General features: G+C 42.5%; 1 protein-coding gene and 1 long non-coding RNA gene across 8 annotated transcripts in view; both read left to right on the top strand.

Moving 5' to 3' along the window:
* The window catches only part of LOC139131026 (protein sprouty homolog 2-like), a 38,565-nt gene extending 30,968 nt beyond the window's left edge, over nt 1–7,597 (top strand). For 3 of the 7 annotated variants that reach the window (XM_070696932.1, XM_070696935.1, XM_070696931.1), the window contains exon 2: nt 4,987–7,597. In XM_070696932.1, the coding sequence (XP_070553033.1) occupies nt 4,999–5,934 (936 nt within the window). In that variant the 5' untranslated portion in view covers nt 4,987–4,998 and the 3' untranslated portion in view covers nt 5,935–7,597. Of the gene's footprint in view, nt 1–468; nt 837–4,153; nt 4,346–4,582; nt 4,602–4,986 lie in introns of those variants that run through there. The other 4 variants (XM_070696933.1, XM_070696930.1, XM_070696929.1 and 1 more) reach the window with 4 other exon arrangements.
* Nucleotides 7,598–9,324: 1,727 nt separating this feature from the next.
* LOC139131025 (uncharacterized) overlaps nt 9,325–15,217 on the top strand; it is a 69,075-nt gene continuing 63,182 nt past the window's right edge. Inside the window, exon 1 of the long non-coding RNA XR_011552036.1 lies at nt 9,325–9,712. This is a non-coding gene — a long non-coding RNA (uncharacterized lncRNA). The remainder of the gene's footprint in view (nt 9,713–15,217) is intronic.

Genomic DNA, 15,217 nt, shown 5'->3' with positions numbered 1-15,217 from the left:
GGCGGCGTGCCGTAATCTTTACGTATGAATGCCGGTGAGGCATAATTAATACCAAGGATTTTAATTGAAAGTAACGTTACGCATACCACGGCTCGTGTCAAGACACGAACTTTGTCATGCATAGTATGTGGAACCATTGTACCAGCATGCAAATAGATTTTTTTGCGAATAAAATCATGATTTTTTCCCTTCCCACATTACTTTGCCGATCAAACGAATATTTCTGCGCAATATTCGGTTTTCTGTCACAGTCATTGCCAAATTCCGCTTTGAAATCTTAGTGACCTGGTCAAAAAACTCGGACAAATTTTCGGCTAGGTATACATGGAATTATATTCAAAGTGCTGCGAAATTTATCTAGTTATGCCGGGAAACAAGCTGAGAGACAGAAATTTAACTACCAAGGCCACTTCCTGTCCCCTATTGTTCGCGTAGACAGATAACATTCGCCAGCCAGGCACGTCACGGCAGAGTAGCGTACCTAGGCAAGGAGTACACACACACTTATCTTAATAGACATGCAACCAGGTCACCTGAAAAACAGACGAAGATTGCCGGTTCACCGTTGAAATCAGGAATATTTTAGCCACGCGACACTGACGCTCAAGAAAACGGCCGACACGCGTCCGTCCTATTGCGGGGGAGATAGCCACTGGCGAAAACTCGTTACACCTGTGGACAGATGGCCAGTGTAAATAATGAGGCTAGCAGAGATATTTTCTCTTTCAATCGCCTGTTTATGTGCTGGCCGCAGTCGACACGGCTTGTGTAGTCGCACCCACCTCCACGAACATGCCATGTGAGTTTTTTTGAACATCTGTGCCGGGACTAAGGATGTAAGTTATTTTTCGTACAATTTTTACACTTAATTTACCCCGCAAGGACGAAAACACTTAACGCTATTACGTTATATTGTTTTTTTCCACGGATATTGATAATATTTTACACATCATCTGCGGAAACTTGCAACTATCAAGACCACTTGTTGCACGGCATCGCTTTGACGTCACCCTCTTTTGCGCGACGCGTCGCATGCGGTGGACATGAGTCACAATGCACAACACGCGTTCCTCTCCGAGTCCGTGCGTCGGATGCTTTTTTTGTTTTAAGGAAATTACAGCAATACCAGAAGACAGTGCAAAATCTCGTCAACTTTGGATTCTTTCCCACGACTTTGTCGGGTACGAACGCTTCTCTAACCACGCGCACGCTTGACATGAAATATACCGGCCTAATTTCATGGGAGGGGCCACGTACACGTCGCACGCAGTTGGGGCGGACATGTCGCTGACACGTAATACCGTCACGTGATTTAAAGTCACTTTCCTGAGTTGGCAACATGGTATCGATGTTCACTTGGATAACTGCGAAGGATTTTTTTGCTAAATATTGCCCACTTCGTTGGTCGGTCTCATGATCTGAGTCGGCTCAGTCAATGTTGTTGACGGTTTGCGGCGTAGTATTTTATTTCACTTGTCAGGCCGGTCATCTCAAATGTTGCATTACTACTTCCCTTCGCCGTTTCTTGTGTCGCAATTGTTGATGGGTGTGTTGTGGGTCCAGATCTGGGCAGGGGGTGGCGTTCCCTCTTTGTGCTGCGTGTGTACGAATCTTCGTGTAGGTCGTCGTCGCCGCGGCAAACTGCAACCAGTCATTTACATACGTAATTAATCAGCCAAGTCGGAGCAAGTTGGAAAAAACCTGAAAATCTGTTGACAAATAACCAAAAATTCCTTAATTCCTGTGTTCCAAGGTGACTTCCATGTATTGTAAATTGTGAAGTTTCGACCGATCTAAATATTATAATACTCGGGGAATCGTAACGCTACCTTAATTCACGAATGTGTTTCCCTGAAACTAGTTAGTAATTTTACAAGGAAAGTATTCAATATTTTCTTTGAACGTAGTGAACGCAAATGTGTCATTCCCAAGTCTGATACGGTTATAGCCCACGCGGTGGGCGGTCGTATGGCTTCATAGTACGCCAGCATACGAGTTGGACTTCTACAAAATAATATTAAAACGATTTGCTAGTAATAAGCAAAGTTGTCATTCATTGTCATCAAAATTGATTTTCTTTGCGTCCATTATATATTAGTTTATATGTTACCATTTTGAAACCATTGACTTTCATCTGTATAGGTGGGCCATTCTTTTTTCTAGCACGACACGTGGGAGAAACTTCAAAATTTTGCTAACTTAGACAAGAGTTTTCCCCTCTCTCCAACCAGCTACTTAATTCTGATTTCTTCGATTATTGAACTTGCACACACGAAAAGAAGTGTTTGTGCAGTCGCCATGTGCATGATGTGAGCTTGTCTGTCTTCAAATATCCAAGTCAAGATTAATGTTTCTATTGAGCCGGAGAAATCTTGCAATGTCAATCACTGTCAATCACTCCAGGATAATGCTAATTGATAATTAATCATAAACTGACCTGAACTCGCGTCGAAACAAGATAACACACGATGAAGAAACAGGCATTTCCTCAACGATGTGGTGTGACGCCGGTATGAGAAATGAAATGGACACACGGACATATTTGGTCATACTTTGTTGAGTGTCGTGACTTTTATAAAGGAAATGATACCCAGCCTAGGCAAAACCTTTGCAAGGCAGAAACTGAATGTATGAACAAATTCTCCGCCGATTCAATAAGCGTTTATTTTGTCTTATCGATGAAACTTCATATTCTTAGAAAACCTTGGCAACGGAGACGCGAATTTCCGCAATATATCCGCTCAGGGGGGACTGGACAGCACATCTGAAAAACCAAACAATTAAACAGTGCAGTGCAGGCAAAGCGGTAGGCCCTGTAATGGGCCAATTGTAAAACCCAGTATATGTAATTTTGATACATAGTTACCACATAGAGAAAGTCTTTCAAACTCTTCATGGTGACATTGTTGCACTATAAGCAGACCCAACTACATCAATTTCACTTCCAATTCCTGTTAGGGTGACATATATATATATATATATATATATATAATATATATAAGCTTATATATATAAGCTTATATATAGATAATATATAGATTATATATATATATATATATATATATTCATCTGTCTGATGATTGCAGGATGCATGAAACTGAAGTAACAGATACCATTACTTTGTACTTGTAATTTGTATTATATATATATATATATATATATTGTAAGTTATCTTTGGTACAATATTTCTGAGATGTTTCGTGGTGATAGAATGGAAGCTAAATTGTCCATTACAGAGTGAAATATAACATTTGGCAAGGGCTGACAATTTGTTTGCCCGAGCCACGTGTTCCAATTGATGTAACTGAGGGCGTGCATAGCCGCCTATCCGGCCGCAGTGCTGTAACCTCGTGTGATGTTCAGGTTCTTCCGTGTCCGCCGAATAACCCCCCCCCCCCCCCCTCACTCCCTTGTACTATGCATTGCATGGGAATGTCCATTATTCGATCATTTGTAATTTTAAAAATTAAACATCTGAGAAATAAACTGATTCGTCGGTACTGAAGCGCGTTATTTTGCAAACGTACTCGGAATTCAGATTTTGCATGTTTTTCTTCGAAGTTGAGTATCTTCTCAGCGTAGTCGGGACCATATCTCAGGGCTGCCGACTCGCTGCAGCGGCAGTTACGTTGACATGGGTGATCGCATGCCCCACTGGTTTTAAAAACAAAATTTATATCAACAAACATATCGCCTTCCCCCGTGACAACTCCGATTTTTAATTAACACGCCAGAACCAACTCCCTCAACGCTATTTTTGCAACAATTTTAAATGTCCCGACCTTTCCGGAGACGTTATTTCCTCCTTGCCGTCACAGGAGTTGCTGCGGTACAGCTAGCTGTATGAATCACAGCGAGTTCGGGAGCCGTGATTGCTCGCCATGTGGCATGAGCGCGGGAAAGATTGCCGTGTGAGTGGCACAGTTTCCCATACACAGCGGCGGCCGGCAGCACCGAGGGTAAACATAGCCCTTTTGATAAGCTTGGCCAATCATGTTACGGTCTGTGCTATGATAAGAAAAAACGGAACAAAGAGCCACCGGAAACAGGCCTGAGATAACTAGATCGTGTTTACAAGTGATTGCATTCTCAAGTAACTGCCAATATCGCCATATATGGGCAGGACGCTCCGCCCCTCCGTCAAATTGTGCCAGTGTAAAAAGCGTCATTAGTCACAGAGCCATACAGGAACCGACCAGCGATGGTGAATCGTTAGGGTATTACCTGGTGAACAGAACCCCTTTTTCGGTGACCATTTTCGTTGGTTTCCCGTTTGTTTGCCACCATCATATTTCTGGATTATCTAGGGTGTTTCCGCCTGTGCGGCAGAACAAGGGAATGTAAAGTAAGTGCTGTCTTTTTCACGGAATACTCGCGACTGCGGGTCGCCTTGTGCCCATTCATAAAATCTCGCCGTTCGCCTTTTCACGTATGCGCACACACGATTCTCGAGGTTGACCCACCTTCTTCGTTGCGAGCTTCATGTTTTTCTCTCTTGCTATTCGCTCCTTGCTGGAGAAGCTCGCCGTAATCTCGATCGGCCGAAACGGGCGTTACGAGTCGCTACCACCGAGCACGTGGGCCGTGCCCACCGTTTAAAGGTTTGCCGTGATTTTTCGAATCGTGTTTCACACAAGTGTATATACATGAGTGCGTGTGTGTGCTCAGTGCGGTGAATGGGAGGCTGATTTTCTCATGCCATGGCTGCCCACGCCTTCGTCAGATGGCTTGCTTTTTCAGCTAGGTGTTCTGCGAACACGGAACTGGTACAGGGGAGGGGGAACATTTTCAATTTTAACCACCGACTCGAAGGACGACATTTTTAATCAGATTTCTCATGGACTTCGGTCTAGCCGTTGAAAGGTACACGGAGTCGTGTCGCAGTGTCTAAAAGTCGTCCATATTTGATCTGGGAATGTATAATGTATTCCGGTGTAGACCTAGGTGCTAATGCTATGTATTATGTATATTCTTTCTTTTACGCAGTGCTGAATAGAAATGGCGTATCGTCCACCTGATGGAGTCGTGACCCGACAACCGCGAACCGAGAATAATAACGAACTGTACGGTGGACCAGAAATATTGTCTATCGACCAATTCAACCAAAATAAAAAGGAAAGACCGGGTAACGAATACACGGAGGATCCGTGGTTGAGGCAACAAGTACCAAAGCCTCCTCCAATCCCTCCCCGTCGCCACCAAATGAACAGGGGAGGTTCCTTGACCGAACCTGCCATAATTCCATCCGGAAGGCTAACTTTGATCACAACAGCGCAGAATGGAGGGAACCGGTCGAGAAACGGGACTAGCACCATCACGCACATTGTCAGGTCTCCGCCGAGTTTCAACAAACCGCCTCCCAAGCTGCCATACGGTGATATCAGGACACCGGACGTCGTGAAACCAGAACCCACCCCGCGTTCGGATGTTATTATTGACGACATTGAGAAGTGTAAAAAGGAGCAGAGCCAGAAGAACCAGTGCCAATTCGGACAGTCTGCGTCGCAGCGCATTTGCCAGTATTGTGGACGCTGTAAGTGTGCCGGGTGTAGAAATAGTGGAAAGTTACCGGAGACGACGCTGTGCAACGACCGGTGCCTCCTCTCTGCGGACAATATTCTGGAAACATGTACGTGTCTTTGTGCCGTCAAGTGTACATTTTATCACTGTTCGTCCTGCTGCACATGTCTCGCGGACGATCACGACGAATATTACGTGTGTGCGGACAAGCCCTGCGCCATCTCGGCACCGGGACAGAACCATTGCTGCCTGAGGTGGACCGCGATGGGCATTATGTCACTATTTCTTCCATGCCTATGCTGTTACTGGCCGGGAAAGGGATGTGTGAAGCTGTGTCGAGCTTGTTATAACAGCACCCATTCAAGAGGGTGCAATTGCCCACCGAGGAGACAGGAACTCGATCACTTACTCTAGTATCCGGTCAAGTTTGTCTCAGACATTAACTCACCCACGGACGGTGAGTTTTGAACTCTTTAATATACATATTTAGAAACTCATATTTTTCTGTATATAATGTGCATAAAAGTTTCTTTAAAAAGACTGCCGTGGTTAAGAGACGGACAGCTCACGGTTATAAACTGCAGTTGTGTAGGCGTTGACAGCCTAACAGTTGTAGAAAGTTTTTCATTGTCGCTTTCCAGTTTCCACGGTTCCAGTAGCGTGTCTTTTGCCATTTTGGGCAGTCTCAGCGATTGAACATGAACTTTGCTAAATCTCCGCACCATACCGAGAGACTGTCTCAAAGGTTCAAAAGTCATTGTGATCCAGATGATATTTACATTGTGTATTTGTAGATCTCAAACTTTGAAACAAGTAGTTAAAAAATTTCCTGTCGGCAGTGCAGTGTGACCAAAGAGGAAAAGGCTTTGCTAAAGCGACGTCTAAAGCTTGTGCCACCCGATTTTATCACTTCATTTGCCAAAAGGGATGCAGGGTTAATACTTTTGGACTTCTGAGTTCAGTATCATAATCAGATCTCCAAAAGTCGACTACCCGTCCCCCTGTAAAATACACGAGGATTTAAGTTTATTTTCGATTCCACTTGTCACCATATATTTTTTTGCGTGTGGGTTTAGCACTGCAAGATCATACCGGCTGCTGCTTATAGTCGCACAATACAAAATCCTTTGGGGGGGGGGGGGGGGGGGAGCTCTCATTGAAAAGATTTGTTTAGTTAGTTCCGATCGGAAATGAATAGGCAGTGCATGCATAACGATGACCTACTCCTTTTGAGTCTTAGAGCCGGTAAGGTTGTAAAGCTCAAAAAAAATCCCGAGGAGCAAAATGTGGACCGCCCCATTTTGCTCGTTGAAAACCCTTTCACACACCACACACAAACATACAAACACATACGCATACGTGTGCATACTTTGTAAATATGTAAACACCCAAGGAAACATACGGAAGAAAGTGTTTTTTAATTCTATATAACATTAAAACTAGATCTTCCCAAGGCGTGAAGTTTGAACACTGCCAACCGTAATCTATATTTAACTGCGCTCATAGGGAACATTTCAGTTACAGAAGAGAATCGTAAAAACAGTATGGTATATATGTATATGTACAAGAAAAATCTCTATCGACAAAACACACGTTTCTGTATACAACTCACCCAAGATTATGTGTACGTAGATAGCCGAGTTGCATCTAGTATGAAATATTGTAGGACGTTGCAGAAGAAAAGACACGTCATTCTCTATATTGTATTCCCTATTCCCCCCTTGGTGTAAATTTCAAACATTTGGTTGATATGATTTTATTGATTTCGCAGATTTGTTTTCTGTAGTTATTTTGTGTTTTGGGTGACTGTTATAGAAGGAAACATGAACAGAAGGTAAAAAAAAAGAAACAACAGTTGCTTGTTTTTTTTTTTGAGAGTCAAAAAATTACATTGCACATCTCATATGTGTAGGATTGAAGTTATTTATGTATGATGACTTCATGAGAAAATATATTCACAGTTTTTGGAGTTCTATTTTATTATTATCTATTTATTTTCTAAGAGTTTGTTCGAAAAGAGTTGAAATATTGAGCAATAAACTTTCCTGAAATGTTATGTTGAAAAAACCTGAAGAAATGTTCTTGTATTTTATTTTGGGCTAATTCCAGTGACCTTGGGTTCTGTAGTATGTTAGTCATATTGTAGCTGTGTGATTGATTCTTAATCTGGGTGAGTTTTTGGAATCTGCGTCTCGACAAACCTACCACAAAGGGTGTATTTTTATTTTATGCATGGGTCAGTGGTAATCATCCATGTTGAATATTCAGAGGGGGTACTTTCACTGTTTCCTCAATGCCTAAACTCGGCCCCGCGATTTGCATCACAAAAAATACGGCCAGTTTGGTGTTCAATGTGCTGGCTTGTACATACGTGATGAGTTCAAACACACTGAATAGGACAGCATGTTTTTCCTCAAACACCGGCAAAAAAATAGGTCGGCGTGGCACATACATTTGTCCACTGCTGAATTCAATCTGAAAAGGGGAAAAGTGACATGTTTTATGCAGTGAGGGCCCTTCTCCATGCAGTTCTGGCACTAACTCAAGGGTTTCGATTTTTTTCCCACCGACATATGTTTTTCAAACTGTGGCTTCTTGTCCACATTCCTGCACAGAATTGCTTTGGACAGTGATCTGTCTTTCACTTTACTCAAGGGGGGAAGAAAAGGGGAGAATCCCAAAAGAATGCTGCAAGGAAATAGGTCTGGAGTATGGATATCTGGTGGCTTTTATCATTCAGGGGTTGTAATGCTACGGCTCCGGAACAGCTGTACACCCTCTGCCTCTGCGTGCCGGGGTCAAAATGTTAGCTGGCGCAAAGAATGCGGTTCTGTAAATATTTCCGGTCTGAATGAAGTTTTCATTGCTTAAGACAAACGGCCCCTGAAATACCATCATGGAAATTAGCCATAATAGTACAGCCGTAGTTCACGCATGACTGACCAACTGCTTCAGAGAACGTCCCAAGCGCTTGCCCAACTGGATTTTGAAGTGTAGTGAGAAATGGTAAACACACTTTGACTTCAGCACTGTTTTCCAAAAAAGGGGGATGTCAGTGAGAAATGAAAGGCAGGAAAAATTTGTGATCGAGATCACACGAGCAAGCGGATTTGGCCAGTTGTTAACTGTCACTCCGTTGTCAGTCCAGGGTTGATGTATGTGTCCCTACACACTCCCTGTGTTTAAATCCCTTGTGGACACCACTAAGGATGCAAATGGCCCCCCAAAAGCTAATATGTGTGTAGAACATGGACATAAAGCACACCACTGTACAGACTTTACCAGCTGTGCGATTTATGAACCGTGAGGGCAACCACAGACTGGGCTGGCTTCCCACACTTCTTCTTTCACCAATCTGAAAAGGCAGTTTGACGTCACAGCTTTGAAAAGAGAAAAGGGGTCCTGGTCAACGTTTTAAGTGCAGGGGCAGGGAGGGGTTAGAGACCCGGCCGAGAGATTTTAACTTTTTGATTTAAAGGGCAATGTCCATGGTATCAAAGCACCAGATTAGGAAATTTAAATTGGGACTCGGTGAAGGACGTTTAAGCCTGCTTGATGTAATTGTTGAAAAGTCCAACATTCACACTGAATTTTTTATAGCTCATTGCACTTACTCAAACCATGAGCAGGTGATTTAAAGTTTACAGATGTCAAATTAATGATTACGCTGAGGACAGTTTTGCAAAGGGGAAATGGTCATGATTATGTAATCCCAATTTCAGTGCGTGTTTGTGAGTGTGCATCATGGGCCTATGGTTTACCTGCGAAATCATCCAAGTGGTCTTGTTTGGTAATGTTGGGGGGGGGGAACCTGTTCCATGATTGCTGGCTGAGAGGAAAAAACAAGGACCTGCTTTGAGTATTGGGAGGGGGGGTGTGAGTGAAAAAAAAACTGAATGCAGAGTGGTGTTTACTGTGACAACATAGATGAAAAGACAACTGAGCAAACAGTTAAACTATGTCAAGAGGTTTCCGCTGTCCTTGGAGATGGGACCCCGGCTAGATGGCCCACGCTGCAAGCTAGAAGACAACCACGGACAGACAAGCCAGACTGAGTGACTGTGATAAGTTGAACCCGCTGCAGCCTATGGGAATTGGAACACGCCGATACCTGCCACCATCCAGCTGGAGTCTCGGTTTTCAAGTGTAGGATCCGGCGAGAGGGCAGAGGTCATCTGTTTAAATCTGCCAGGTAAGATCGCTCTTTCGTAACCTTATGTCCCTACTTGGCATGTTTACAAAATCTAGAGAGCTGCCCACCCCTTTTTGTGAGAACAGCTCAATTTTGGTTTAGCCTGCATGCTCTCTTTGAGCCGTGTATCAAATGATAGCTGTAGCATTACATTTGTCACAAGCTGGAATAGTTATAAGCTCATAACTGTTTCTTTGTTAGCATGGCAGAACTCTATGGAATGAAAGACTGACATGACCCAGCAGTCAGATTTGAACTAATGATGTTTTCTGTGATTCAGGGTAAACAAACAGAATCTGCTAGGAACTTTCAATGTTAATAGATTTCACCTGGCAAGCATATTTAACTAATTGGATATTCCAGCCGTAATTACTCCTCTGCACTTAACTCCCCCCCCCCCCCCCCCAAAAAAAAAAGAGAAAAAGGGAGGCTTCCAGATTGTTTGAAGCCCTTGACTCTATTTAATCAACTTACTGTCGTGTGGCCTACTCTCATGGAACTGGGAGTGGGTGAGTACCCGTGTCTGTTTTAATCTTGTCATTTACAAGATAAACATGGAAACCGCAAGTATGTGATGGTAAAACAAAGAAAACAAAGAAATTCGTTTTTCCTCCCACTCAAATCTCTACCTTGAGTTCGCAGGATTCATGGACCATTTCAAGGGACAATTTATCAGCTAGTTTTGATGATGCGTGATCACTTCATAAGTTTCTAATTTGCTGTGCATCATTTCTGCACTCCCAGCCCAGTGTTTGTGACATATGACATCTATTTCACAGTAGCAAAGAGGCCACAAAGAATTACATAAATGTCAATGTGTTTCACATTTGCTGTAGTCCTACTTCATAGCATGTCCACATACCAAACTGATTAGCCCAGTTCAGCTCTAATGGATACTGCTCCGGCTAGTGCAGTTTGAAGAAAACCGGATAATTGAAAAGATCTGTAGTTTATCTCAGCGTGGATGATTCAACGAATCATGTTTGTCACCAGTCCTCCCTGAACATACTCTAGCTTGCCATCAACCTGAATGTGCCAATTTTTGTGTAATATTGTTTTTTTTTCTTATAAACGGACATGAATTGGTATATAACCAGTTGTCTTCAGGTTTAGTTGATTAAATACCAGCCAATCAGTACAAACATGCAACCATCACATGGTACATGCCAATGCCACATCCATTGTACAAACCAAGTGGGCCATGCATGGTACATGCCAATGCCTCACCTGTGGTACACCAATGCCACATCTATAATAAACACCAATGCCCCACCTGTGGTACATGCCAATGGCCCATCCATGGTGCATGGAAATGCCACATCCATGGTAAACACCAATGCCCAATCTGCGGTACATTCCAATGCCAGGAAATAGGAAATGTTGGATCTTATTTAAAAACTTTGCCTCTGTGCTGAGGTGCCCTCTCAATCCCAATAAGCACTGCGTGCATAGTAACACTTGTCATTGACTTTGTAAATACTCTGCCCAGATTTCATCATGAGTGTCAGTGTCAAGCTGACAGTACTGGCATTGAAACTTGCAACAACTTAATTCTGGTCACATCGGCGTGTTTGCAAATGCTTCTGGAGTTCAGTATCATTATGGGAATTGTCAACACATTGTTGGGAAGTTTTGTGCGGCAAAGTTTATGAAAATTTAATCTCATTTTAATCTGCTGGTCTGCATTCTCAGCCTGAAAGTAGCATAATAAAAGAATCCATCAATTTGATAATTACAAAATATTTTCATCTGGACAAAAAATATCAATACAGCTTACATATGTTATGCCCAATAAAGATAGAGGCAGAAAGACTGTCTGCTGACTCAGCATATTTAGGTGTAACTGCATCAGGCTTAATGGCACCTCCGTCTCAATATGAAAAGTTCTGCTGCAGCAGAGGTTTGATGGATGCAGTAGTGGAAGTGCGAATATTTTATTTGACAACTTAAAAAGTAACTGAAACAAAATGTCCCTAAAATTATTGAGAAATCTATATTAATGGTGACTTAATGTAAAATGACTTGTGAATGCTTCTCCCTTGTTTGATCACAGTTTTAATATATATATATATATATATATATACATATATACATATATATATATATATATATATATATATATATATATTGTGCATGTGTATGTATGTATGTCTGTGTGTGTACACACATACACACACTAGTACAAACACATTCACTCAAAAGATCGATGAAGCAAATCATTTGCGTGACATTTACACGACAGCTAACATTTGAAGGGTGTGTGTTTTAAATCTACTGCTTAACATGGAATATGTTTGTGATTATGTGTGCACGCTTGTGTACCAATTCACGTTTGTAACAGTTCATACTAATATGAGTATTAAATAAATGCCTAAAATTTCTAATGCCAAAAAAACTGGTAGAGCTATTGTTCTTTTCTCGCGATTACATTTCAGTGAAAAGAAAATGATGAAATAATGTGTAGACTGTGAACGGGCACTGTTAACAATTAACTACCGAACCTTGACAATTCTTTAGTTAATTTGTGGGGCCAGCTGACATTGATTACCAGTGAGGGTCAGTCATTTACAGAATGCTGTACTAATGTGCCAGTCTTGGGGCACACTGACTGATTGAACCAAAGGCATGCCCGTATGTTTACACAAGTTATTCAAATTTGAGCAGCAAAGTTTGAGGTCCTCATATTCAGGGATTGAAACCACCTACACTGGCTTGAACACGTATTTTAATGATCATCAGGGTTGAATGAAATATCATAATGTTATTTTCACAATTCAAGTTCAGCTGAACACTTGATCCCTCTGTAAAAGATAATTATCTGGTCAGTGCCTCTTGCTAGCTTTGTCCTTCTTGTGATACACTCGCCGCAGCTCCAGAACAACACCTACACACACAGTTACACAACCTCCCCACCCCTCATCCTGTCTTCCCTCCCTCTCTCCCTCGTACATGTATCTCTGTCCTATCTCTGTAACTGATTTTTCACAAGAAGATCATTCCTGGTTATTTTCTCTTCAGATGTGAACATGGGCCAGGCAGGGGTGTGATCATAAAACAAACCCTGTGATGAATGCCGTGCTCTGTAATGCTTGTAACCCTTCTTTGTCTTTGTGGCTAGGTTGTGACCATTGATTTAATCAAACCAACAGTCTTGCATCATCATCATCATCCCTTGCAATCAATCCAAATGTATTCTGTGAATGCCAGTCACCGTTACCACGTACTTCACGTATCAGTCACCACCTGCAAACAACTGATTGACATAACATTTTGTAACCTGATTTGAACGAGCTGATGATTGGAAATTCCCCCAGTAGGTAATCCTGACCCCACATGAGAGATAAGGAGACATGGGGGAAGGTTGGGGCTGTTTGGGCAACTGTGTTGTATAGAGGGCTGTTCATATCCAGTATAAGGTACACAGAGTCACAGTGAGAGTGGAACATATAAGTGTGAGTATGGTCGGTCTGATGACGGGAGGTTGAAAGCTCTTCTAACATTTTTATGACACCCCGTCTCATGAAATGAGGCTAACACTCCTGTTATCAGGCACTATACTCTGTCACTCAGGATGCCAGGCTGTACCAGTCTGTTGCCACGGTAAATCATATGGCAGTGAAACTTACACCAAGTTTGTTCTGCTGTTAAAGTCACCATAGTAATTAGATTCATCAAGTTTAAATAGGACTATAATTTCAACAGAAAGGGAAGGGGGGAATCACAACACAATTTGTGTACTTCTTTATTTATAACAATTGTGCGCGTTGGGCCTTTAATTCCAGTGTATTGTATTATGACTGACTTAATGGAACACAGTATACTATCACAATAACCAAAAACAGGAACAATTTGCTTATTTTAGGACAATATCTAATGATGTATCGTTCATTCTAAACAGTTAATTTTCTAACTTGATTAATTAATGAGCTGAAGCAGGTGTCAGACTATGAACATATTTCAACTGCTGCTGCTGCTGTTGCAATCAGGGGCCCTCATAAAATATGCAAACAAGATTGTAATTACACTAGAAATGAATTGAGATTTGTACCAAGGAGGAGTGGCATTGCTCTGTCTAGGGTTTCTGATTTGTGAAGGCAAATGACTTCGTTTTGTAACAAAAAAAAGCAAGTTTCATTTCTGGTAACATTCTGAAATTTTCCTCCGTGCAATTCTCCACATGATACTTGTCTTTATACATAGAGTGTGCCTGTCCTCTGGGCATGTTGTTGTGACGTGCTGATTCGTCACAAATGTATACCGCGGACAGCTTGACTTTTGTAGCTTGGTCACTTTAAGCCTTCGTTCAAGTCCCCTTTTTCCTAATCACCCCCTCCCCTCCTCTCCCCAGTGCGTTGTTACCCTTGATTTCAAAGCCATCTTGAGTTTCACTTTAGACTGTCTCCAGCCTTTTACCCTGTTGACTGATACATGCTCAGTCACTGGGGTTGTGGCTGTATAGTGTCGCAGTGTCCAGATGAAAAGGCTGATATTTACGATGACATCATTCCTTTTATGTCTTTGTAGCGAAACTCTTTTAAAAAAAATGTGATGGCCTTTATGTCACACCTACCCCCACAAGGGCCGTGTGTGCAGCAGGGTTCACCGGGTCTGATGATCAGAGGTTCTGCACGTGGGCACACAGAAAGGCCTGGACGAAGCTCTCAAGCAGAACAAAACTAATCAAAATAATGTAGAGACGGCACACTTTAGCCATTTGAATTGGCATGTCATCATCTCATTTTCAACACAAGTCAATTGTTTTCAACCCCTAAGGATTATTAGACACCAGAAATTCCTTGGTTTTTTGACAGTACAGGCACTTCTGTTTGTGAAGTAAATAAGGGCAGTGCCGTTGTGTGAACCAAGGTGCCTTTCAGTGGAAGTGTGAAAGTTGCATTGATTTTCGTTTTCAATCGGAGAGTGCCCCAGAGTGAAACGAAGAAAAATCTATACATGTAATCACAGAAAACGCCCTGAGCGTGTTTACTGAACCCTGTCCACGGCTAGCGCTGGTATCGATAATGATGATGACGAAACTTTAAAAATAGCCCCCACACCCCTTTGATAGGCGAGCACTCACTGTGGATTGATGGCACCAAAGGTAAAGGTGATTTCCTCCGGTCACAGTACTCTGCTGATAAAACAATGTTTGCACCTTGAAACCGGATGGATTTACCGTCGCAACATGTTGCGACATGTTCTGCTGAGGAGTGAGGTGATAAAGAAACAAATCAGGCCATATCACAGGGGGGGGGGGGCACTTTACCCTTTAAATCAGGTCACTCGACTGCTGTATGCAATCTCTACCTTGCTCACCATCCTCCTTGAGCAATTTATCAGCCCTTCCTGCCTTCTTAGACAGTCAAAAATCCGTGCATTATCTCCACCTTTGACGTTGCTCACTTTTTCTCGAGAAATTAGCAAAGAATTGGCTAAAACTGGCAAAGGTTAGGAGGGGGGGATGTCCAGGTCACATGGTATGGACCAGACCGGCCAACTCCACCC

The sequence above is a fragment of the Ptychodera flava genome, chromosome 4 (assembly GCF_041260155.1).
Source record: "Ptychodera flava strain L36383 chromosome 4, AS_Pfla_20210202, whole genome shotgun sequence".
In the NCBI taxonomy this organism is placed as follows: domain Eukaryota; kingdom Metazoa; phylum Hemichordata; class Enteropneusta; family Ptychoderidae; genus Ptychodera; species Ptychodera flava.
The sequence above is the reverse complement of the archived record's forward strand: the minus strand, read 5'-3'. Positions and strand labels throughout refer to the sequence as shown.